Source organism: Mobula hypostoma, chromosome 6 (genome assembly GCF_963921235.1).
Source record: "Mobula hypostoma chromosome 6, sMobHyp1.1, whole genome shotgun sequence".
Taxonomy (NCBI): domain Eukaryota; kingdom Metazoa; phylum Chordata; class Chondrichthyes; order Myliobatiformes; family Myliobatidae; genus Mobula; species Mobula hypostoma.
In genome coordinates this window covers 180,861,516-180,887,119 of record NC_086102.1, presented here as the reverse complement: position 1 = coordinate 180,887,119, position 25,604 = coordinate 180,861,516, and the positions used below count along the sequence as shown (strand labels likewise).

Sequence of the window (25,604 nt, the reverse complement as noted above, 5' to 3'; positions counted from 1 at the left end):
ATGCAACAGCTTTTCCACTTTAAAAACATTTCTGCAAACAGGTCTCCTGTCATTGTCAGACACGATGGACAAACACCATATAATTATGAGAGGGTTAGATAGAGTAAGTTGGTTGACTTATTTTCCAGAGATGAGCGATCAAAAACAAATAGCAACTGCCTTAAAATGAATGCTAGAAGCACGAGAGAAGAGGAAAGACTCCCCCCCTCCCCCCCCCCCCCACAAAAGGAATATGGAACTCAGTACCTCAAAAAGTTGGTTGGGACTGAAATCCAAGAATTATTCTAGATCAGCACAGACACAACGGACTGAATAATCTCTGCTGAAATTTTCAGTGAAGCTATGAACTAGATTTCTAATTGTGCTTCCACTGTACTTTCTAAAATGAATTTGTAGTAATGTGGTATTGTACCCATAATTTTAAATGGTACATTTTGTATATCTTCGGTGTATGCAATTAGTTGTTTTTTGAGTTTATTCTGAGTTTTCTGAGTTTATTCCTGAGGATGAATTTAAGTGGTTCTCAGCTTTTTCAAAAATAGTTAAATTGGAGTCTGAATTCTGAATTCTTTTATTTAGACATGTTTCATTCATGAAATCTTAACAATTGTTCCCTCTTTGTAATGTTCACAGTTTGTCTCTTGCACTAAACAAACTCATCAAGAGGAATTGGCTATCGAAAATGGAATTTCTGCAAAAGATCTAAATTATCGAAATACTTTGCATTGTTTCTGTTTTGTTATTTTTAATAATCATAACTTAAGATTCTTTATCTTTTGAAAACCCACAATCATTTTTGAACGTTTGAAAAACCATGTATTGTTTTTTGAAATAGAAAAATTTTGGCAGCTTTTATACAAACTATGTATCACCTAATTTAACCAACTTACATGGTGTGGAGAAAGGATTCTTCCAGCCCCCTCCACATCCCAGATGCATATACTGCAAAATTAACTGACAAACACAAGAACGTTAAAACAGATATTTTAGTTTCTAGTCTTGGATTTAACATTTATTTAACAGTGATACGCAACATATATTCTTTGGAGTTTAACTTTTTCAGTATAGATTGACCCTTTTTATCAAATGTTCAAGACACAAAATACTAACATTACAGATTGATTAATTTGTGTTCAAAATATATAAATTATGATCAACAACAGGATCAAACACTGATTACAAATTTTGGGGCTTGAAAGACTAACTCTAAGAAAATCACAAAAAAAGGTGTATAGAGAGGATGGGGCAGGAAATTTTGTGGTTATGCGTACCTTTTTTTAAAGTACCAATATAAAAAAGAAAACATTGCTATAGAAAACAGATACAATACAAACTGTTTCTGAACTATAAAATAATGAAAATCTAAATTTTGAAAATTTTACAATTTGTACAAGATTAACATATCAAATATATGCATCCATAACTTTAAGGAAATAATGTCAATACTAAGAACGTAAAGCTGCCCGAGCCTTGTCAAGGATCTCTTTCCTCATCTTTGGGTAATTGGGATGGGCGCCTAATACCTATGAAAGGAAACAAAATAACAATAGTTAGAGCATTATAATCAGCTACAATTTGAGAAATTCTGCAGATGCAGTTTATCCAAAGCAGTACACACAATATGCTGGAGGAGCGTAGCAGGTCAGGCAGCATCTATGGAAATGAATAAAAAGTCAAAGTTTTAGGCCGAGATTTTTCTTCAGAAGCAGAAAGGAAGGAGGAAAACGCCAGATTAGTGAGGGGAGGGGAGGGAGGATAGCTAGAAGGTGATAGGTGAAGCCAAGTAATTGAAGGTGAGTGAAGATAAAGGGCTGGAGAGGAAAGAATCTGATAGGAGAGCAGAGTAGACCATAGGAGAAAGGAAAGGAAGAGGGCACCCAGAGTGAGGTGATAGGCAGGTGAGAAGAGGAATACGTAGGTGTGGTAGCGAGTCTGGATGAGTACATGGTTGAAGAGTCAGAGGGCAGCAGAATTTTTATCTCTTGTTAGTGTCATTTTATAGTTGTCATGGCTTGGTGACAATATTAGTTAACACTAACAATTATTGCATTTGATTTCTTACTCTTTCCCTGAACTTGTCATTGAGTCTGAGCACAATTTCATATTGTCAACAGATTGAATACACTTTCTATTCTAATCCCTCAGCTTTTCACAACCAACATCGATCTATCTATGTGCAATCCGATTCATTGGAATGGGATTACTGAGATTAAATTTATCGGTGGTACAGGCATACATACACAGGATATAAAAGCCATGAAAATTAGCTTTTTGCTACAGCTGCACACTACACAAGGTTAAAGAGAAAAGGTAAAGTTCCTCTCTGTGTCTATTTGGCACATCAGGTAGCAACCTTGCCGTTTCTTTAGCGTTTGTGTGATTTATGAGGCTGAGTTGAGTTGCCAGCTTGACGCTCAACCCAGCACAGGTGGAACTTGTGGAAGGAGCTGGCTGGATTCAAACCCAGGACCTATTGTTCTAAAGTCCAGGTGCAGATGCCCACCACCACAGACACTCTACATAAAATGAAGACCAAAGTTTGCATAAACTTAAATTAACATTAATTATTACATAACTATTACAAGTAACCCATGTCAATTCTTTAAAAATGTATGTTTAACTGAACTTTTTCTCTATTTGCAAATATTTTCAATTAATATCAAAAGATTTTCAAATGATTTTATTGCTGAAATCTATTTCCGTATTACGGAGAGGCCTTTGACAGCATGAGCTGTTAATGGCCATCAGGAAGTCTGAGACTAGGACTGGTCCTCGTTCTGCTATTTGAGACACGGTCACTCCACTTAACAAGACAGTTGTGTAAGCCACACTGTAGCCACAAAAAGTTATTGTGGCTGTAATAGTAGTATAGGGGCAAATAGCAAAGTGCCTTTTTCCTTTCTTTTTAATAAAACTCTCCAATGTTAGCAATGAAAGGAAGGTTTTATCTAAAGGATAATAAATAAAGAAACCCACGGCTCCCTCTTTCCTAGTTCCCTTCATCCCACTCTCAGCAACACCTCTAAGGACGTGATATAATAAAAATAAGAGATTATTAAGGAATAAAGAATGGAGTAAATGGAAAAATATGGTTGAGTTGTTAAGAACAAAGGGGCATTGATGTAAGATTGAATGCAATTACATTTAGCATAAAGGAGACATTTAATTAAATTAAAAGAAAAATCAAATTCAAAACTATGAGGTGCTAAGGGACTTGGGAGTCCTTATGCAGGATTTCGTAAAGGTTAACTTGTTAGTGGTGTTGGTGGTAAGGAAGGCAAATGAAATGTTAGCATTCATTTTGAGAGGATTAGAATACAAGAACAAGAATGTAATGTTAAGGTTTTATAAAGGCATTGGTCAGAGCACACCAGGAACATTTGAGTGGTTTTGCGCCCCTATCTAAGAAAAAATGTGGTGGTATTTGAGAGGGTCCAGAGGAGGTTCATGAGAATGATTCCAGAATGAAAAGGTTAACGTATGAAAAGCCTCTGATGGTTCTTAGCCTGTACTTGCTGGAGTTTAGATGAATAAGAGGAGATCTCATTTAAACCTATCGAATATTGAAAGGTTTGGATAGAGTGGATGTGGAGAGAATGTTTCCATTAGTGGGTGAGTCTAGGAGCAGAGGGCACAGCCACAGAACAGAGGGACATCCATTTAGAAAAGAGATGAAGAGCAATTTCTTAACAACCATATAACAATTACAGCACGGAAACAGGCCATCTTGGCCCTTCTAGTCCATGCCAAACTCTTACTCTCACCTAGTCCCACTGACCTGCACTCAGCCCATAACCCTCCATTCCTTTCCTGTTCATATATCTATCCAATTTAACTTTAAACGATAACATCGAACCTGCTTAACCACTTCTGCTGGAGGCTCATTCCACACAGCTACCACTCTCTGAGTAAAGAAGTTTTCCCTCATGTTACCCCTAAACTTTTGCCCTTTAACTCTCAACTCATGTCTTCTTGTTTGAATCTCCCCCACTCTCAATGGAAAAAGCCTATCCACGTCAACTCTATCTATCCCTCTCATAATTTTAAATACCTCTATCAAGTCCCCCCTCAACCTTCTACGTTCCAAAGAATAAAGACCCAACTTGTTCAGCCTTTCTCTGTAAGAGAGGGTAGTGAATATCTATGGTATTTTTTTTGCCACAGAAGCCTGTGGAGGCCAAGTCATTGAAGTAGATTTAAAGCAGAGGTTGATAGGTTCTTGATTAGTCAGGCTGTTAAAGGTTACGGGGAGATGGCAGGAGACTGGGGTTGAGAGGGATAATAAATCTGCCATGATGGAATAGCCGAGCAGAGTCCTCAGGTGAGTGGCATAATTCTGCTCTTATGTCTTAGCATCTTAAATACACTTGTGAGGCTAAAGCATTCAGTTGCAGAGTAGGTGGCTAAAGTAGAAATGTTATCAATATTCAAGATTATATTGAATAGATGAAAAAAGCGATTAAAGGGGAATCAGAATAGAATTGGTAACAGTAATTAGAAATAGGTAAATCAATCATTCACCACTATTTATTTCTAATTAATGTTATAGCAAAATATAATTTTATAAATTAGCTTATCTGTGCGCTGCTGGAGATTAAAAAAGAGTCAGCAGCAGCATCCTGGGCCACCTTTAGTTCAATATACATTATACTTCAAGTTTAGAGTCCAGAAAGAAACAGAGGAATGGTGGAGGTTCCAGGGATGGGGTAAAACCACATCTGGGATTAATCCACAGAGAAATTTTACTTTATTTGTAGTTATAAAGACAAAGTACTTCCCTTTCAACTATATAAAGAGGTACTCTATCAATGTTATACTGGAACTAAAATACACAAACAACAGGAATTCTGCAGATGCTGGAAATTCAAGCAACTTTGATGTGTGTTGCTGGAACTAAAATATTTGTTTTTAATCAACTGACAACCAAAATGAGGACTATTTCTTTGTAGGAAAGGGAGGGGTCATGCTTTTTATATAATTAATTTATTATGAATCAAATCAAAATCAAGAATCAAAAGATCAAAATCAAATCAAAACAAGTGTAGTTATCATCCAAACCATACATGGATACGGTCAAATGAGACAGCATTCCTCTGGGGCCAAGGTACACAACATACACTCAAAATAGTGAGAGAGGAAATAAACATACATTGTTTTGCAAGTAAACACATGTATAATTCAAGTCCCTGAGCAAAATTGACAGTACAGCTCCCAGCAATCCAGCCTGTAATTCCACCGATTGAACACTGGAGGGCAGCACTGACAGGAGAGGCCAGCTCCCAACTGAGCACAGATGTCATGCCACACTGCTGCCTCGTCGCCTGTCTCCCCACCAAGTACAGGAATCTTACATTATCAATGTCCAACTGGGTCTTGTGATCGTAAGGGAAATGTCTCAGACAATCACTCACGGTTAACTGCACGCTGCTTTCATGCACCAACTCCGATGTCTTCAAGTAGCAGCAGCAGCAGCATGGTCTGCCCCAGATCAGCTCCTCTGAACACTCTTTGGCCCGTCCATTGGCTTCTCCTTCTCCGGCCTGAGAGCTGCCTTCTCCTTCTCCGCACTAAGAGTCGGCTTCTCCTTCTCTGGCCTGACCACCGGCTTCTCCTTCTCCGAACTAAGATCCGGCTTCTCCTTCTCTGGACTAAGATCCGCCCCTCCCTCTCCGGACTAAGATCCGCTTTTCCCTCTCCGACCCGTCCATCGGCTTCTCCTTCTCCAGCCCATCAGCCGGCCTCTCCCTCTCCGGCCTGACCAGTGGCTTCTCCCTCTCCAACGTCTGTCAGCTCCTTCAATAGCCCAGCCGGCAGCTCTGAACAACACACAGATCACTGATGCGGTAGACCTGCTGTACCTGTTGTTCTTGGAGACTAGCATAGCCTTACAATCATAAAAGACACATTTTAAAAAGAAAAGTCCACCTTTAGTTGGCCTCAGAGAGGCCACTGTGTTCAAACGCACTGCCGTCTTACTGGAAGAAGGTGAAAGTTTTGAGCATGAAGTATTGCTTGATGCTAATTTAAATTATTTAAATTAAAATGGTTCTCTGTTCCCAACACTAAGGCATGTCAATATTATAATCGTGATATATAAAATAGCACTGATTTAACCATTAAAGTCAGAGAGCTATTCTTAATCTTAAATACCTACCAGCTATCAAAATCAAATTGATAGCAGTAGAATACTGTGCAAGTCTTAGGCACGTATATACAGTATAGCTAGGGTACTCAAAACTTTTGCACAGTACTGCAGTAATTTCATTTCACTGTATTGCTGCTTCAAAAGAAACATTTCATGGCATATGTCAGTGACGATAAACCTGATTACTTAATGTAATTCAGTTTTTTTCATTATATTTATTTATCATGTATTTCATTGTACTGCTGCCGTAAAGTTAACAAATTTCACAACATATGCCAGTGATATTAAACCTGATTCTGACATGGGACTCTGTTGTGGACTATGAACCGAAAGTGGAAGGGATCAGGAAGAAGGGAGGGAGCACCAGAGAGACGTTCTGTAATGATCAATAAACCAATTGTTTATATGTACCTAAGACTTTTGCACAGAACTGTAGATGGTCCCATCAATTCATGAAACCTATTTTACAAAGAAGGGAACAAACAACGGACAGCAAGGCTAAAACAGGTTATCACAAGCCAAGTAATTTATCATTTTTAATGGAAAATAAACAGCAAATAACTGATGCAAGTCAATACTGATATCAGAATTGAAGATTGTGCTAGGCAAATATGATACATTTTTTGTGGAGGTACCATGAATGGTGAATGTGGAAAATACAATAAATGTAAGTTATACAGTATTGCAGAAATTTTTGGCAAGATTCCAGACAGCCCATTGGAGAAGATTTAATAGTATAAATTTAATTTTAGAATGGTTAACTGGATTGTGAAATGCTTAGAGAAGATACAGAGCAGAAGTTAAAGGTAATTAACTTTGAGTGCTTAGTACTGTTTTGTTTCTGGAGCAGTTTCGGTTCACTCTTTCCATCAATGATTGTCACTTTGATTGGGATGTTAATGAAGCATATAAATCAAAGGGAGCCGCAAGGAGATTTAGCAATTTGGTTCTAAAACATGGTCAAAGTTGATCGTTCAGGAACTCAGGCTCCTAAGGTACTGTATACATGTAGCCTGAGTAACGTGCTATTAAACAGTACAGTACAGGCCCTTCGGCCCATTTTATCTATGTCAAATATGATACCAAATTAAACTAATCTCTTCTGCCTGTACATGATCCATGTCCATCCATACCCTATAGATTCATTGGCCTATCTAAAAGCCTCTTGAATGCCACTATCACATCTGCTCTTGTCACCACTCCTGACAGCGTATTCCAGATAACTACCATTCTGTTTAAGAAGATGTTGTCCTGCAAATCTTCTTTAAACTTTGCCCATCTCACCTTGTAGCTATGCCCACTGATATCTGACATTTCTACCCTGGTGAAACAGACTCCTGCAGTTGACCCTTTCTGTGCCTCTCATAATCTTGTAAGTTTCTATCAAGTCTGCCCTCAGTCTCTGACACTCCAGAGAAAACAATCGAAGTTTGTTGAACCTCCTTTTAAAATACCCTCTAATGCAGGTAGGATCCTAGTAAAGCCCTCTCCAAAGTTTCCACACCCTTCTTGTAGTGAGGTGGCCAGAACTGCACAGAACACACCAAGTGCACCCTGACCAAAGTGGTATACAGCTGACTCTTGACTCTTATAATCCATGTCCCAAATGATGAAGTGCACCCTAACCAAAATGTTATACAGCTGACCTCTTGACTCTTGTATTTCATGTCCCAAATGATGAAGGCAAACATGAGATACCATAAGACCTTAACTTAAGGAGCCGAATTAAGCTGTTCAGCCATTGAATCTGCCCCATTATTCTATCATGGCTGATTTAAACCCCCCCCCCCCCAGTCTCCTGCCTTCTCCCCGTAGCCTTTAACACTCTTACTAATCAAGAAATCAAGAACCTATTGAGCTCCACTTTAAATATACCCAATGACTTGGCCTCCACAGCTATGAATTCCAGAGATATTCACCACCCTCTGGCTTAAGGGATTACTTAATCAGAGGAAGTGAATGGAGATTATTTCCTTTTGATTCTGCATTTTAATTTAGCCCATAGCTGCTCAAATTTCCTCAGCAGAATCTCTTTCCTTATTCTTCCTACATCATTGGTACTCATAAGGTCCACAACAACTGGATCATTCCCCTCCCACTCCAAATTCCTCTGCAAACTGCTTCGTTTACTACTCTTGTGTTGCCACTTTCAAGGAGCTACGAACTTGGCCCCACGATCCCTCTTTATACAATTGCTGCGAAGGATCCCACCATTAAGTGTATGCTTTCTCTTTACACTTGATCTCCCAAATGCAACATCTCACACATATTGCTATAATGCTAACTTAACACTAGGATTTGATAGCAAGAAGTAAAGAACACAAAACTGGATGCAATGCTAAAGTTCCCATAAAACTTTACTAACGCCACAACTAAGAGTTAAAGTCATAGAAAAATACAGGCCTTTGGTCCATCTAGTCCGTGCCGAACTACTTAAACTGCCATCGACCTGCACCCAGCCATACCCCTCCCAAGCAAGTATCTATCCAAACTTCTCTTAAACTTTGAAATTGAGTTCATATTCACCACTTGTGCTGGCAGCTCGTTCAACACTCGCGACCTTCTGACTGAAGAAGTTTTCCCTACTGTTCCTCTTAAACTTTTCACCTTGCACCCTTAACCCATGACCATTAGTTATAGTCCCACCCAACCTCAGTGACAAAAGCCTGCTTGCATTTACCCCATCTATACCCCTCATAATTTTGTACACCTCTATCAAGTCTCTCCTCAATCTTCTATTTCCAAGGAATAAAGTCTTAAACTATTCAATCTCTCGTTATAACTCAGGTCCCCCAGTCCTGGCAACATCCTTGCAAATATTCTCTGCACTCTTTTAAACTTATTTACATCTTTCCTATTGGTAGGTAGTTGTGTAAATTTTATAGTTTTGTAAATAGTAAGGGCATCAGGTGAATTTGAAGATGCATTGCAAATTCACTATTTTTAGTTCACTCTGTTATTTGAGGAGAGGAGATGGGGCACAACGCAGCTCGTAGCAGCCACTCCAGTGGTGATGTCTATTATTTGTCAAGTAGGGTGCCGTGCACAATCTAGATTTGATGGAGACGGACGTAAGAGCACGGAGGAACATCTGGTGAAACTTCTGAAATGCCTGTTTCGCTGCTGCTGCTACTGTGTGATCCAGAATCTCCGGAGGGGAAGGCCCCAAGTCCTCGGCTTTGCTTGTTGCTCGGCGGCCGGGGTGGGGTCGAAGCGCTCGGCAGAGATGGTGCTCGGAGAGGCTGACTCGGAGGGGCTGGTTGGAAGCTTGAAGTTTTTGGACAGACTAAGAGTTTGCTGCGGTCGGGTGCTTCCAATGGTGCTGCATCGGCAAGTTGGCGGCGCTTGGAGGTTCATGGCAGAGAGAGTTTCTCCCTTCTGCTGCCTGCGTGAGATGTTGAGTCTATCGGGACTTTGAGACTTTTTATTACCGTGCCCACGGTCTGCTCTTTATCAAATTATGGTATTGCTTCGCACTGTTATAATTATGTGATTTTGTCTGTTTTAGTCTTGGTTTGTCCTGTGTTTTCTTGTGATATCATTCTGGAGGAACGTTGTATCATTTTTTAATGCATGCATTTCTAAATGACAATAAACAAAAACTGAACTGGACTGAACTGGACTCTGTTGAGATTATGAGATGATTTGAAGATGTTTATTAAGGGATTAGACAGAGTAGGTAAGAACAAACTGTTTACTGTGCTCATAATAGCAAAAGAAATCATACAGGTTAGGGATTGGAATAGGGATGCTTTTTGTAAAATTTAGTCAGAGGTGTAAAACTGTGAAAATGCATTGCTAGAAATATTGACAGAACCTAAAGAATCCACCATCATTTAAGCTTAGTTTAGATAAGGTGCTGGTGAGATGGCAATAGAGGTGACTAGACTGGGTACCCAAGATTAGGAGCATTTTGGGGAATTTAAGCATGAACACTGGTTATAACTATTTTGTCAACAGTTCTGAAATCTACATCAAACTTTGTATTTAAAAATGTTACCTTATGACAGATGTCAATAGCATCAACATATCGTTTTGCCTTCAAGTAGTTAAAAGCCAGCTTGTACCCTATAAAATTAATATCAGTTTTGAGCTAGTGTACATTTCAGAATTTGATGTTAATGGCACATACTAATAAACTGAATCTTACCAATCGTTGGATTTGTCTGGTTACAGTACTTCCAAGCCATTTCATAATTAAAGGCTGCATCTTTATAAGATTGTTCTTTCTCCATAATGTAACCCATATATTCATAGGCTTTGCAACAGGACTAAGAAAACAAACAGTCGTTAATTCAGACAAATGAACTAAATACATACAAAACAACTGATATCTACCAAGATCCTCACAAAACCCTGTATGATCAGATGTGACCATTGATAAATGTCTTGTGTAACAATAGCAAACAATATTAAAAAAATTCACTGACCTTATTGTGGCGCAGGCAGCGTTTAAGTAATTCAACTGCCATGTCAAATTTTCCAGACTGTATGTAAACATCAGCTAAAAGCAACCAGCTCTTTTCTAACTCTTCCGCATCAATTGCATTCCAGTTTAATTTGGCAAGGCGTTTCAGCTGATTTCTTGCACGAGGAGTCTGCTTTAAAATCATGTATGCAGTTGCCATTCCAAACAGTGCAGGAATGTGGTCCTTCTGTGTTACGAAAACCAAATAAGTAATAAATTACAAATACTACTCTGCAATTTTCTTTTGGATGCTCTTCAATTAATTTCTGGCGGGGTTTCATGACAATGATCCAAAATCAATTAAGAATCAATCAATTAAGAATCTGCAAAATAAATTCATTTTCCAAAGCTTTCTTGAGGTGGATTGGCTTGACCAAGATCTTTAGATGGAAAAGTAACATCATAGAAGATACTGGAATAACCTACAGATGGATTTCCAAAAACCAAGAAATGAATACGTATATCAGTGTTTAAATGCTGGACATGGTAGATATTTATTAATAGAATTATGCTGGTTACTTATTGTCACTGTGATGTTGTGTAAGAGGGCTTAGCTAAATATCTAATCACAAACAAGAGAAAACAGAAATCAAAGCCACACACACAAAATGCTGAGTTCCTCCAGTATTTCGTGTGTGTTGCTTAGATAAATAACTTCTCATTTACATCAGGTTCTACAATTCACAAAAAAATAGCTTTACCTCTGAAGATCTAATTGATAATGGAATCATAATCATAATTGCAAATTGGGGATACCTTAATACCATAAGGACAGAACAGCAGATGTTGGTGAATGTAATGACTGCATATAGGAAGGAGCAACTCATCTATTCCTTGAAATAGATGCAAGTAACTCTAAAGGCAGCTTGGATATAATATGCATTTCCAAACTTTGCTTTAAAGGAATCATTAAAGCCAACAATAACGAACACCGTAGAGCTAGTAAACTAGAATATATATAAAATGGAGTGCTCTGGAGTATTCAAAGCTTTGAGCACACTTATCTGGCCCTATTGGTGGAGGGGGGCAGGAACGGAGGTTTTCAAATCTACAAACCAGTATAGCACGTTCAGTACATTTCTGAGAAAGGTTATACAAACTTCATCGGCTAAACATAGCCTATTTTAGCTGATCTTAAAGGCATGCAAGAGAAGAGCAAGTCTGGTACATAATGAATTCCAAGTTAGGTCAAGAGATTGGTAAGTTTAGGAATGATGTTAAGTTTTAACAACAGAATATGAAAAGCATATACTATATAAAGTCATATAGAGAAATAGCCCAAAAAGCAGCTCTGGTACAACAAGCTGTTCCAACCATCAGCCACCCACTTTAAACTTACCCTACATACCTCCCAGTTACACACACAAAATGCTGGAGGAACTCAACAGGACAGGCAGTATCTATAGAAATGAATATACAGTCAATGTTTCTGCAGGACTGAGAAGGAAGGGGGAAGATGCTAGAATAAAAAGGTAGGGGAAGGGGAAGGAGGCTAGCTGGAAGGTGAAGCCAGGTGGGTGGGAAAGGTTAAGGGCTGGAGAAGAGGGAATCTGATAGGACAGAAGAGTGGACTACAGGAGAAAGGGAAGGAGGAGGGGTCCCAGGGAGAAGTGATAGATAGGAGAGAAGAAGTAAAAGGTTAGAGTAGGGAACAGAGGAGAAGGGGAATGGGGATAGGAGAATTTTTTTTTACTGGAAGGAAAAATTGATATTCATACCATCAGGTTGGAGGCTACCCAGATGGAATATAAGGTGTTGCTCCTCCATTCTGAGGGTGGTCTTATCTTGGCACAAGAGAAGGCTATGGACAGACATGTTGGAATGGGAATGGGAATTGGAATTAAAATGTTTGGCCACTTCTGGCCACATTCTCATCAACTCAACAAATTCACCCCCCCCCCCCACCAACTCCCAGGTCCTACCATACTGGGCATGTTACATTGACAAATTACCATACCAACTTGCACATCTTATGATGTAGTAGGGAACTGAGGCACACAAAGAGAAATAGTCCAAATTCCACACAAACAAAACCCAAGGTCAGGACTGAACTGTCAGAACTGGCAGTATTAGCTGCATCACTATAATAGTGCAGATAATAATTTTGAATAACTTCAGAAATGTACAAATTTAGATGAGCAAAAATTTCTTTTGTGTCCATACTATCTTGGAAAAATCAGACTAACCTCAGCCGTCGCTATTTCAGTGAAGACGTTAAGAGCCCGTTCCACATTTGCTTTTTGCTTTGTCGCCATTAGGCAGCAGCTTTCCATGATCCGTAGCTGGGTATAACCTTGAGTAGTCTGAGGTTTAAGTTCTTTCAGAAGTTTCTCCGCTGTCATGACAGCCAACTGCTCTGACTCTTGTTTTTCTGATGAGTTTCTATCGGCAACATAAGACATTCTAAACTTATTTGTTCAATTTCAAACTCTTGTTCAAGGTACAATTTTTCCCATTTCAAAATCATACATCATTTGAACTTCTGTTTCAAACTCTGCTTCAATTATTTGTTTGATTTGTATGTACAAGAAATCAAATGCACTGAAACTTATAAATTATGTTGGACAACCATTAGTTTGATACCAATAAAGTTACTCACTGCAGAATCAATAACCCATAAAATTGGAGTTTATTTTTGAACAGCTGCTTAAGACGAACCAGGAAAATAATTTGTGAAAAAAAATTAATTTTGGAAAACGAATAATTCAAACAAAGCAACAAGTTTAATTAAACAAATGAGAGATTGTAGAAAAATTAGAAACAATGACAAAACAAAAATGAATATTCAATTTAAAAGCAATTCGGACTAATCCTTAGTTCTTCAACCAAACACATTAGACCATATTTTAACAACACTGTGATCTCACCGCACATCTCCATCCAGGTTCTCAAAGACTTCACCTCCTATAGTGTCATTATCTGGATTCATGCAGATTTCTATCATATTATAAACTGCATTTTGCCCCCAGTCACTATCCTTACGAGCTTTATTGAAGTGTCGGAGTGCATCATTTGGCTCCCCAGTGTACCTACAAAAATTAAAAACACTATAAATGTCTTACTTTAGATGGTATTTCATTATAATAGAGGGAGTGGATATTGTTTATAAATCTTAGGTAGACTACTACTACCACTTCCCTCGATAAAAATTATTTCTCATGCAAAATTGACATTTGAACTGAAATTATATCTAGTGTACTGGCATTTTTGAAAATTGATTTATAACATTTAACTATCATATTTGTTATTGCATTATTATCTGCATTTAAAATATGGATTTTAAATTTTAGCATTTAGAATTGTATAGCTTTGTGCTTTTTCATAAAAATTTGCAATGAAGAAAAGGAAAATTACTTCCATAATGTTGCAAGTGGTATTGAAAGAAAAAGGGAAAGCTGATATTATTAACACAGCCACTAGAGGGTGCTGTATTGTCTGTTCACAGAATCATAAATGCTATATATGTTATGTGGCTACACTCATGTATCATATATGTTATATATATATACATATATACACATACATACACACACACACGTATGTATATGTTATGATCAAGACAAAGAATATCATTATTGTACTGATAGCCCATTTCCGTGGAGTGTAAGTGATATAAATGTAGAGCCCCAACATCTGCCCAAGGTATGCCTCAATGAATGAGCATGATTTAGGAATATAAAACAATAATGAAGAAAGTGACACGTAGACTGGAACCATGCTATAAAAAAAAAAGGGTATACTTGTTAATTGAAGTTCAATACCATTTTCATGTCAGTAATAAACAAACTTAACTCGTATTTGAGTTTTTTCCTGATCCTTCTTGTGCAATGCCAGATGTATTTGATCATCAGACCATGAGTAATCATTTAATCTCAAAATTTTTGTTATTAAAGGATAACTTACCAGAGGTATAATCCTTTGCAATAATTAAATCCAGGCTCAGAATTAGGTCTTGCAGTGTGTTTTTCAGCCATATCAAGGAACCTTGGAACATCTTCTAGTTTTCCAGCTCTCCTCAACAAATCAATCAAACGTGATAAAGTGATAAAGTTATCTGAAACAAAAAAATCCATGAATCCCACTTAACATAGCTTGATAATTTTTCATCATTATCCCAATGGGAGTCAGACACAAGTGGTTTTTAAATATAATCTGAGCAGATATTACTCAGAAAGCTTGGCACCATTTGACAAGAAGGATTTATAATATAGGAAGGTTGTTGATTTACATCAATTTCTAAGAATGGTGATTTCTTAAGTGTACCTAGATGTATCTGAAGATACTAAGAACCCTTGCTGATTGTAGTGGTTACTTGAATACAAACCAAAACCGCTCAGAGAATAAGCATGATGATTGACACTATATGATGTGCTCCAAAATAAAGCAAGTTCCAAAGTTGAAGAAAGTACATTTGATCCTTTATTAAGAGACCAGCAAAGACAGACAATCTTGTAATGATAAAAACTAATGAAACTATAACTAGCAATTTAACAAAATGAGTGGTCTAATCGTCTTAACATTTCAATTAGTGTTAAGCGAATTGTTGTTATGTGAATGAAATCGCCGGACAGAATTACTAGTAGATACAAAGCTTCCTTATTCGACAAAACAAGGTATAGCAGGCATCATACGGAGACGTTTTCAGTGGAAAGGTCTACTGGCCCAATGTGGGGCTCAATATTTATTTGCTAAACACAAATGACAATTCCATATTTACAAAGTATTGACAATGCTCTCTTTTGAAACTATATACAAACTTCACACCTTCTGATTCTCATCCATCCCACAGATGCCAGCATTGTCTGGACTGGGATCCACAACTTTTAGGAATGCATTGTTCCAAATTAAATCCACAATACATTTTCAAGGAACAGAAGACTGGTAGCCAAAACCGTTTGCTAAGTGTAAATGACCTAAACCCAAAAATCACTCTAACAGTTCCTCCTCTTGGCCCTCCTGGACAAAAGTAAATTTGTACCAGGAAAGGCCAACCTAGGAGGATCTACTCAAATAGGGCAGCAAATATGCCCTGCCCTGAAACCCCCCCCCGCAATCTTGTGTGCCTTGATATCTACCCTAGCATTCCCTAATCGCGATCTACGAAATATTAAGCAGAGAAGTTGTTCCAGAAATTTGAACAAATCTTTAGAAATGCGGCTTCTTTCGTGTGCCTGTCAGCTCTTTCCCTGCAGGCTGATTGCAGCTTACTCACATTCGTTGTCTTCACCCCTTCATTCTTGGGTTGCTGAAACTCTTTCTTTCCAGGAGTACCCACAGGCCCTCTCCATAGAAAAGAAACCATAGAAAAACTGCAGCACAGAAACAGGCCTTTTGGCCCTTCTTGGCTGTGCCGAACCATTTTCTGCCTAGTCCCACTGACCTGCACACGGACCATATCCCTCCATACACCTCCCATCCATGTATCTGTCCAATTTATTCTTAAATGTTGAAAAAGAACCCACATTTACCACCTCGTCTGGCAGCTCATTCCATACTCCCACCACTCTCTGTGCGAAGAAGCCCCCCCTAATGTTCCCTTTAAACTTTTCCCTCCTCACCCTTAACCCATGTCCTCTGGTTTTTTTCTCCCCTTGCCTCAGTGGAAAAAGCCTGCTTGCATTCACTGTATCTATACCCATCATAATTTTATATACCTCTATCAAATCTCCCCTCATTCTTCTACACTCCAGGGAATAAAGTCCTAACCTATTCAACCTTTCTCTGTAACTGAGTTTCTCAAGTCCCGGCAACATCCTTGTAAACCTTCTGGGCACTCTTTCAACCTTATTTATATCTTTCCTGTAATTTGGTGACCAAAACTGAACACAATACTCCAGATTCGGCCTCACCAATGCCTTATACAACATCATCATAACATTCCAGCTCTTATACTCAATACTTTGCTTAATAAAGGCCAATGTACCAAAAGCTCTCTTTACGACCCTATCTACCTGTGACGCCACTTTTAGGGAATTTTGTATCTGTATTCCCAGATCCCTCTGTTCTACTGCACTCCTCAGTGCCTTACCATTAACCCTGTATATTCTACCTTGGTTTGTCCTTCCAACGTGCAATACCTCACACTTGTCAGTATTAAACTCCATCTGCCATTTTTCAGCCCATTTTTCCAGCTGGTCCAAGTCCCTCTGCAGGCTCTGAAAACCTTCCTCACTGTCTACTACACCTCCAATCTTTGTATCATCAGCAAATTTGCTGATCCAATTTACCACATTATCATCCAGATCATTGATATAGATGACAAATAACAATGGACCCAGCACTGATCCCTGTGGCACACCACTAGTCACAGGCCTCCACTCGGAGATGCAATTCTCTACTACCACTCTTTGGCTTCTACCATTGAGCCAATGTCCAATCCACTTTACCACCTCTCCATGTATACCTAGCGACTGAATTTTCCTAACTAACCTCCCATGCGGGACCTTGTGAAAGGCTCATCGATGTACAGGAAGTGATTGGGGTGGTCTCAATGTCTGCAAGGACCTCTCCCCCGTGGCACCTTCTTCCGAACTGTTCAGTCATTTGGTGGCCTGATTGCTGAAAGGGCCCAGCTCCTCATTCAGACTGGGAGTGACTGCCTTCAGATGCCGTGTGCAGTCTGAAATGCCAGTGAAGTTGTGGAACTTGCTGTCTCTGCTTTAACTTAAAAATCCCTCCCCATCTGTTTTCCAATACCTTTTCTATTCTATGTTATTAAACTAATTATCTACCTTCAGCAATCAGCCTTCACTACAGAGTACCATCATCATCACACTTTAGCATGCTATTCACAGTTTTCTGCCAGGTTCTCAGGGTCTTCTGCCTTTGCGTTTCCTCCGAGTATGTCTTCATCAGCTGTGGTCAGGTCTGGTATGGCCGGCTGGTGTTCCTCTCTTAGATTCTCTGTAACTACATGGTTACTAGGTACACTTGATCCGTAGCTCTGTCTGTGGGAGGAACAAGTGGGTGAATCGTATGCTTTAACCTGAGTCCAGTGTTTCGATTGGCTGTCTCACCGAGTCTGCCAACAGACACAGGTACCATTGGTTAAGAGTACCATCTGTGGTCCTATCCACCTGGGGGCAAACACCTTTCCGGCAGCACCCTCACCATGACTTGGTCACCGGGCTGCGGAAGAACTACCTCTTTTCCCTCTGGCTCTCTCTGATCAGCAATTCACTGATGTTGCTTTGCTTAGTCCTTCAACAATTTAAGTTGGTTACAAAGGTCTTTCACATACTGTGTCATTCCATCCCTGTAAGCCCCGGGCTCACAGCAACCCGTAGTTACCCCATAAGGGAGTCGCATTGCTTGCCCCATCAATAATTCATAACGGTTGAAACCCAGTGTGCAGCTTGGGGTTGTTCGTAATCTCACCAGGATTCTCCATGTCTTTTCCGTCTTACTTACACTTTTGCCCAAGGTGTTCTTGATTGTTCGGTTGATCCTTTCTACCATTCCTGAACAGAGAGGGTGGTAGGGAACTTGGAACTGTTGTCGAATCCCTGACAGTCAGCACATTTCCTTTATCACTTCCCCTGTGAAACGTGCTCCCTGATCTCAGTCCACCTTAACCATGGCTCCCCAACTTCGGAGGAATTCCTGAACTAGAATCTGTTCAACGGTGCTGGTGGTGCAGTCCCTTCCTGGGAAAGCCTCTACCCACCCAGTGAAGTGATCCAAAATTACCTGACAGGAGCATGGGTAGGGGCCCTGTGAAGTCCATCTAGATATCTTCCCAGGGTCCCCTTGGCTGTGGTTGATCTGCCAGCTGTAGCTTTCTGCCCTTACCAGGATTATGCCAGGCGCAAATGATACAATGGCAGCAGAATTTCTCAATCCCTAGTCACCACCAGTCCTGCTGGACAGTCATGAATATGTTCTGCCTCTCCTGTTGCATCACCCCATGATATAACTTCAGCAGTATCTGCCTAATGCATAGTGGTGCCACGACCCCTTCCTCTCCATGTGTCCAGCTCCCATCTGGTCCCTCCTTCCTTCGCCATTTCTCCTTCTCTTCTGACTCCACCTCTTCATATAATTTTACTAAACTGGCTTCTGTCCTTTCTTCCTGCACACTTGCAATTTTAATTGTCTCTTGTTTCTCTGCTGCCTTATTCACAGTAACATCTGCCCTTGGAGGGACTGGAAAAACTTTATGTTCTCAAGACAGGCCATTCAGGTTTGTTGCAGGGCCCAACACTATGGGATGCAATCTCGTCATGGTCTTAAGGGCGGTATAGCCTATTGTGAAAGGATATGATCCACTGGGATTTTTTACTGGCTATATAGCCGAGTTAGTAGTTGCTCTGAGTCTCTTTGAGTATCCCCGGGTGTTTTAGTTCCTTCAATTACCCTGAACAGCGGTCAGTGTGCCAGTTTTGATAGGGTACTGCTTATGGGGTTTATACAGACCCTCCTCTATTTTAACTGAGTTTATCTTTACTTGGCCACAATCTCGCTTGCATCTACCCCACACTGCTGGTTCCAGTCTCTAATGATCGGGGCGGCTGCGACTATGCTAGCCAGGTTGTGTATTCTATTGGTTGTACATGTTCGCTGCTCCTGACTTGTCCATATTATTTCTCCCTTTCCTGAATCTATAACGGACCCTGCTTCCCTTAGGATGTCTATTCCAAGGATAGTGCCCTCGTTATTTGGACAGACCCAGAAATAGTCTGGAAGCTGCACTCCCCCGATTTCGAGTATTTGCGACTCGCTTCTTTCTGCTTTCACTGTTTCTCCTCCTACTCCCCGAATATAAACAGCCTGTCTGGTTGTTGGCAAGGGGTAGGTCTGTTATTGATACCGATGCCTGTGTCCACTAACATACTGCATTGCCATCCTCCTAACAATGTTGTTGTGTACATCTGCGGGTCACCAGCGCTGGCAGTGGGGCCCGCCGCCACATCTTTTTCTGACCTTGGAGCCGTCTTTACTAGCTCTTTGATCTGATCAACAGTCAGATTGGTCACACTGGGCACTGATGGGGTGGGAGATCGTGTGTCTGCTGTGACGTTCACCTGTATTTCTTTCCTTTTTTTTGGACACTGCCTCCAACCATGTCCCAACAGGCCGCACCTGTAGCATATCAATACCTTTGTCCTCCCACGTCTATTCCAGCAATTCCTTGCTTCGTGCCCTGGCTACCGGCAAGAAAAACAAACTCTGGGACACCACAGCAGCTGCATCCACTATAGCCACTTAGCGATTTCTCTTGCACTTTCTTTGGTCTATCTCACTGGCCGACAAAACTATCGCAGAGGAGGTCAACCACACCGTTAAGCCTAAATCTAAAACTTCCTGGTGGGCTGAGCTCAGGCCTTCCTTCAGCGTTTTCAGGAAGACTTGGTCCTCTCAGAACATTCCTCATATGCTCAATATTTACATTCTGCATAATCCGTGGCTGTCTCACCAGCTCTCTGAGTCACTGCCATTACTGTTCCCCAGTCACTCTCGCCTCCCCCCAGTCGCTGCCTCACTTCCCCTTTAAAAGAGCGATATCTTTCTTCATTGCTGGCGCTCCGGATAGTTGCCCAGGTACCATCCCGCACCCCCTGGCCCATACTGTTCCACATATTCCTTGGGTACTTTGCTTTTACCAACATGTGTATACCTTTAGGGTTCATCCGGTGAATTTCAACCATTTCCTCAAGCTTACGCCAGAATTCCAAATTCCCACATGCAACTTTAAGCGAGGGCAAATCAGACAAAATGCTCTGTTCCTCCCTGGGATGAAGGGCTTATGAATGTTCGGAATCATGCTCAAGAGCTGGCTTGGATCATCAGGGTTCTCAACCCGATGCTGCTTGATCTCAATAGGTGCCATCCTGACAGATACATCTGGGTAAAACCTCTCACTTAAGTATCTCCACACGACGCAAAATATACAAGACGGTTAAGCAGCACATACTTAAAACCACAGAGCATGTACTCCTCAATTCACCACTTTTGAACATCTGAACTCATGATGCCTGCTGTATTCCTTTGCATCACACTTGCAAAACTTATACACTACAACGCAGCTCCCCGAACAAGTATACATGCCCCCACTCTGGCGTCCCGAACGGTTGGTAACCACCCTTCGCAATTGGTGGCTTCGTCTCACCAAGTTAACGCAGTTTCCTCACTTACATAAACATACATGCACTTGCACACACTACTTTTGTATCTACCAGCTCATTTTTCTTCGTTTGTGATACCTCGTGTTCCTGTGTACCACCGACCCGAACAGGTCCAAGTGTGAGTACTAATTCAGAAATACTCACCCACTTAGACTGCTAAGATCGCTGGCCACACGATAGGTCACGAAGGTATTCCACTTCTGACACCAAATGTTGTTGCGTGAATGAAATCGCCAAAGAGAATGACTGGTAGATACAAAGCAGCTTCTTTATTCAACAAAACAAGGTACAGCAGGCATCATGTGGAGATGCTTTTGGTGGAAAGGTCTGCTGGCCCAATGTGGGGCTCAATATTTATTTGCTAAATACAAAGGGTAATTCCATAATGCTTTCTTTTGAAACTACATACAAACTTCACGCCTTCTGATTCGCATCCATCCCATAGATGCCAGCATCGTCTGGACTGGGATCCATAGCTTTTAGGAACGCATTGTTCTAAATTAAATCCACAATACATTTTCTTGGTGTTCACCTGGCGGAGAATCTCACCTGGTCCCTCAACACCAGCTCCATAGCCAAGAAAGCACAGCAGCGTCTCTACTTCCTGCGAAGGCTGTGAAAAGTCCATCTCCCACCCCCCATCCTCACCACATTCTACAGAGGATGTATCGAGAGCATCCTGAGCAGCTGCACCACGGCCTGGTTCGGGAATTGCACCGTCTCAGATCACGAGACCCTGCAGCGGATAGTGAGGTCAGCTGAGAAGATCATCGGAAGGACCCCACGCACCCCTTATACAAACTCTTCTCCCTCCTGCCATCTGGCAAAACGTACCGAAGCATTTGGGCTCTCACAACCAGACTGTGTAACAGTTTCTTCTCCCAAGCCATCAGACTCCTTAATACCCAGACTGACATCTACATCATTTTATTATTATACCGTAATTTGTCATTCACTGTGCCTATTGTCTTGTTTATTATTTATTGTACTGCCCTGCACTGTTGTGTGCACTTTATGTAGTCCTGTGTATGTCTCTAGTCTAGTGTAGTTTTTGTGTTGCCTTACGTAGTCTAGTGTAGCCTTGTGTTGTCTCACTTAGTCTAGTGTAGTTTTGTGTTGTTTTATGTAGCACCATGGTCCTGGAGGAACGTTGTTTCATTTTTACTGTGTACTGTACCAGCAGTTTATGGTCGAAATGACAATAAAAAGTGACTTGACTTGACAAGGACTGGAAGACTGGTAGCGAAAGCCATTTGGTAAATATAAATGACCTAAATCCAAAAATCACTCCAACATGAATTAGAAAAGTTAAAGTTATTAAGCGATTTAAATGCTAGCAGTCAACAAAAATATAATTCCCCTGGCCAACCCCTGCTCTAACCAGACTAAACTGAAAGACAAAGCATGAATACGTAACTATACTCTTCGCCTCTCCAACGCCCCAAGCCACATGACAAATTACTCATAATAAACACGCAACATATAATACAATATAGACAGACAGAAAATAGATACATAGCTCCTACACTGACAGATAAAGGCGAATGGCATTTAAATTCGGGATCCTGAGACCAGAAGTGCAGTCAGGTACCATATCTTTGCCCTGTGCAAGGTTGATTCATATTTCCCATCAAAATGAGATAACACAAGTAAGTTTAATTTTTAGAAGAGGGCAAAAATATATTATTTTGACTTTTGATGTCATATTTGTGTGATGTGGACTACATCATCCTGTTAATTAATCCAGGTTTTTTTTAAAATCTAATCCATTGTATGCTTGATCTACATTGAGAATAACTGAATGAATATAGTTTTATAAGTTATCTGTACTATAAAAACGCAAACAACCTGACGAAGGGTCTCGGCCTGAAATGTCGACTGCACCTCTTCCTAGAGATGCTGCCTGGCCTGCTGCGTTCACCAGCAACTTTGATGTGTGTTGCCTGTACTATAAAAACATGAGTTTCATTGTTCCTCTCCCAAATACTGCTCCTGCCCCAATAGGAACAGGCAGCATGATACTGACCGGACCCTTAAAGTGCCTATAAAAAATATTCACCCCCCTCGAAGTTTTCATGTTTTTCTGTTTTATTGAATCACAGTGGATTTTGACACTGATCAACAGAAAAGTCTCTGTCGTGTCAAAGCGAAAACACATTTCTCCAAGTTGGTACAAATTTATGACAAATATGAAACACAAAATAATTGATTGCCTATGTATTCACCCCCTTCAAGTCAGTATTTAGTAGATGCACTTTTGGCAGCAATTACAGCCTTGAGTCTGTGTGCATAGGTCTCCATCAGCTTTGCACATCTGAACACTACAACTTTTTTCCCCATCCTTCTTTACAAAACTGCTCAACCTCTGTCAGTTTGCATCGGGGTTGTGAGTGAAGAGCCCTTTTCAAGTCCAGCCACAAATTCCCAATTAGATTGAGGTCTGGACTCTGACTTGGCCATTCCAGGACACTAACTTCATTGTTTTAAAGCTTTGGCTTTACGCTTGGGGTCATTGTCTTGCTAGAAAATAATTCTCCTCCCTCGTTGCAGTTCTCTTGCAGACTGCATCAAATTTTCCCTCAGGATTTGCGGAATTGCTTGGAGTGCTCTTTTCTCTTCATGGTGTAGTTTTTGCCAGAATACTGACTCACCAGCAGTGATAGGTGTATTTTCGCTACAATCAATTGAAACACCTTGACTGCACACAGCTGATTCTCCATTTAACTAATTATGTGACTTCCAAAACCAATTGGCTGTACCAGTGATGATTTGGTGTGTCATATTTAAGGAAGTGAATACTTATGCAATCAACTATTTTTTGTTTTATTTTTGTAATTAACTTAGATCACTCTGTGGAGATCTGTTTTCACTTTTACATAAGTCTTTTTCTGTTGATCAGTGTCAAAAAAAGCCAAATTAAATCCACTGTGATTCAATGTTGTAAAACAATAAAACATGAAAACTCCTGGAGGGGGAGGGGTGAATACTTTTTAGAGGCACTGTAAGTTTTCATTGTATCAGATAGATATCAGTGGCTGTCTCAAACTATTAACATACCTCAGCTATCTAATTTAATGCAAAGTTCATTCCTACTGTTTGCCCTGTATACGAGGGGTGATTGATAAGTTTGTGGCCTAAGGTAGAAAGAGTCAATTTTAGAAAACCTAGCACATTTATTTTTCAACATAGTCCCCTCCTACATTTACACACTTAGTCCAGCGGTCGTGGAGCATACGGATCCCTTCTTTGTAGAAGTCGGCATCTTGGACCTCCAGAGAGTGGTCCACAGCAGGGGTGATTGATACGTTCGTGGCCTAAGGTAGAAGGAGATGAGTTATACAGCTCTTGTTACTTGCACGTGCAGTTCAACTCTTTGAGTGATTATGCAGAAAGTTTGAAGTTAATAACTCATCTCCTTCTACCTTAGGCCACAAACTTATCAATCACCCCCGCTGAGGACCACTCTCTGGGGGTCCAAGACGCCGACTTCTACAAAGAAGGGATCCGTATGCTCCATGGCTGCTGAACAAAGTGTGTAAATGTAGGAGGGGACTATGTTGACAAGTAAATGTGCTAGGTTTTCTAAAATTGACTCCTTCTACCTTAGGCCACAAACTTATCAATCACCCATCGTACCTACTTCCTTGGTGAATTTCACGTTAATTAGTCAGCAATATTTTATAATTTCCTGTCAATATTCTTAGAATAGCCGGCTGGTGGCGTAGTGCCGTCAGTGCTGGACTTCGGAGCGAAGGCTCCCGAGCTCGAATCCAGCCAGCTCCCTTGCACACTTTCCATCCGTGCTGGGTTGAGCGTCGAGCTAGCAACTCGGCCTCGTAAAAATAAGAAAGCCTGCTAAAAAAAAACGCCATCATGACGTTGTCCTGATGACTCCACTCGGAGTTTAGGGCTTTCTTCTTACCATAGAAACCATAGAAACTACAGCACAGAAACAGGCCTTTTGGCCCTTCTTGGCTGTGCCGAACCATTTTCTGCTTAGTCCCACTGACCTGCACACGGACCATATCCCTCCATACACCTCCCATCCATGTACCTGTCCAATTTATTCTTAAATGTTAAAAAAGAACCCGCATTTACCACCTCATCTGGCAGCTCATTCCATACTCCCACCACTCTCTGTGCGAAGAAGCCCCCACTAATGTTCCTTTTAAACTTTTCCCTCCTCACCCTTAACCCATGTCCTCTGGTTTTTTTCTCCCCTTGCCTCAGTGGAAAAAGCTTGCTTGCATTCACTCTATCTATACCCATCATAATTTTATATACCTCTATCAAATCTCCCCTCATTCTTCTACACTCCAGGGAATAAAGGCCTAACCTATTCAACCTTTCTCTGTAACTGAGTTTCTCAAGTCCTGGCAACATCCTTGTAAACCTTCTCTGCACTCTTTCAACCTTATTTATATCCTTCCTGTAATTTGGTGACCAAAACTGAACACAATACTCCAGATTCGGCCTCACCAATGCCTTATACAACCTCATCATAACATTTCAGCTCTTATACTCAATACTTTGATTAATAAAGGCCAATGTACCAAAAGCTCTCTTTACGACCCTATCTACTTGTGACGCCACTTTTAGGGAATTTTGTATCTGTATTCCCAGATCCCTCTGTTCTACTGCACTCCTCAGTGCCTTACCATTAACCCTGTATGTTCTACCTTGGTTTGTCCTTCCAACGTGCAATACCTCACACTTGTCTGTATTAAACTCCATCTGCCATTTCTCAGCCCATTTTTCCAGCTGGTCCAAGTCCCTCTGCAGGCTCTGAAAACCTTCCTCACTGTCACACCTCCAATCTTTGTATCATCAGCAAATTTGCTCATCCAATTTCCCTTCTTCTTCTTCT

At 40.6% G+C, this 25,604-nt stretch overlaps 1 protein-coding gene across 1 annotated transcript in view; it reads right to left on the bottom strand.

Moving 5' to 3' along the window:
• Positions 1-586: 586 nt before the first annotated feature.
• The window catches only part of ttc21b (tetratricopeptide repeat domain 21B), a 93,065-nt gene continuing 68,047 nt past the window's right edge, over positions 587-25,604 (bottom strand). Inside the window, exons 23-29 of the mRNA XM_063052351.1 lie at positions 14,517-14,667; positions 13,481-13,642; positions 12,800-12,995; positions 10,576-10,800; positions 10,296-10,416; positions 10,146-10,213; positions 587-1,523 (exon numbers count right to left, since the gene is read on the bottom strand). Of these exons, the coding sequence (XP_062908421.1) occupies positions 1,446-1,523; positions 10,146-10,213; positions 10,296-10,416; positions 10,576-10,800; positions 12,800-12,995; positions 13,481-13,642; positions 14,517-14,667 (1,001 nt within the window). The 3' untranslated portion in view covers positions 587-1,445. The remainder of the gene's footprint in view (positions 1,524-10,145; positions 10,214-10,295; positions 10,417-10,575; positions 10,801-12,799; positions 12,996-13,480; positions 13,643-14,516; positions 14,668-25,604) is intronic.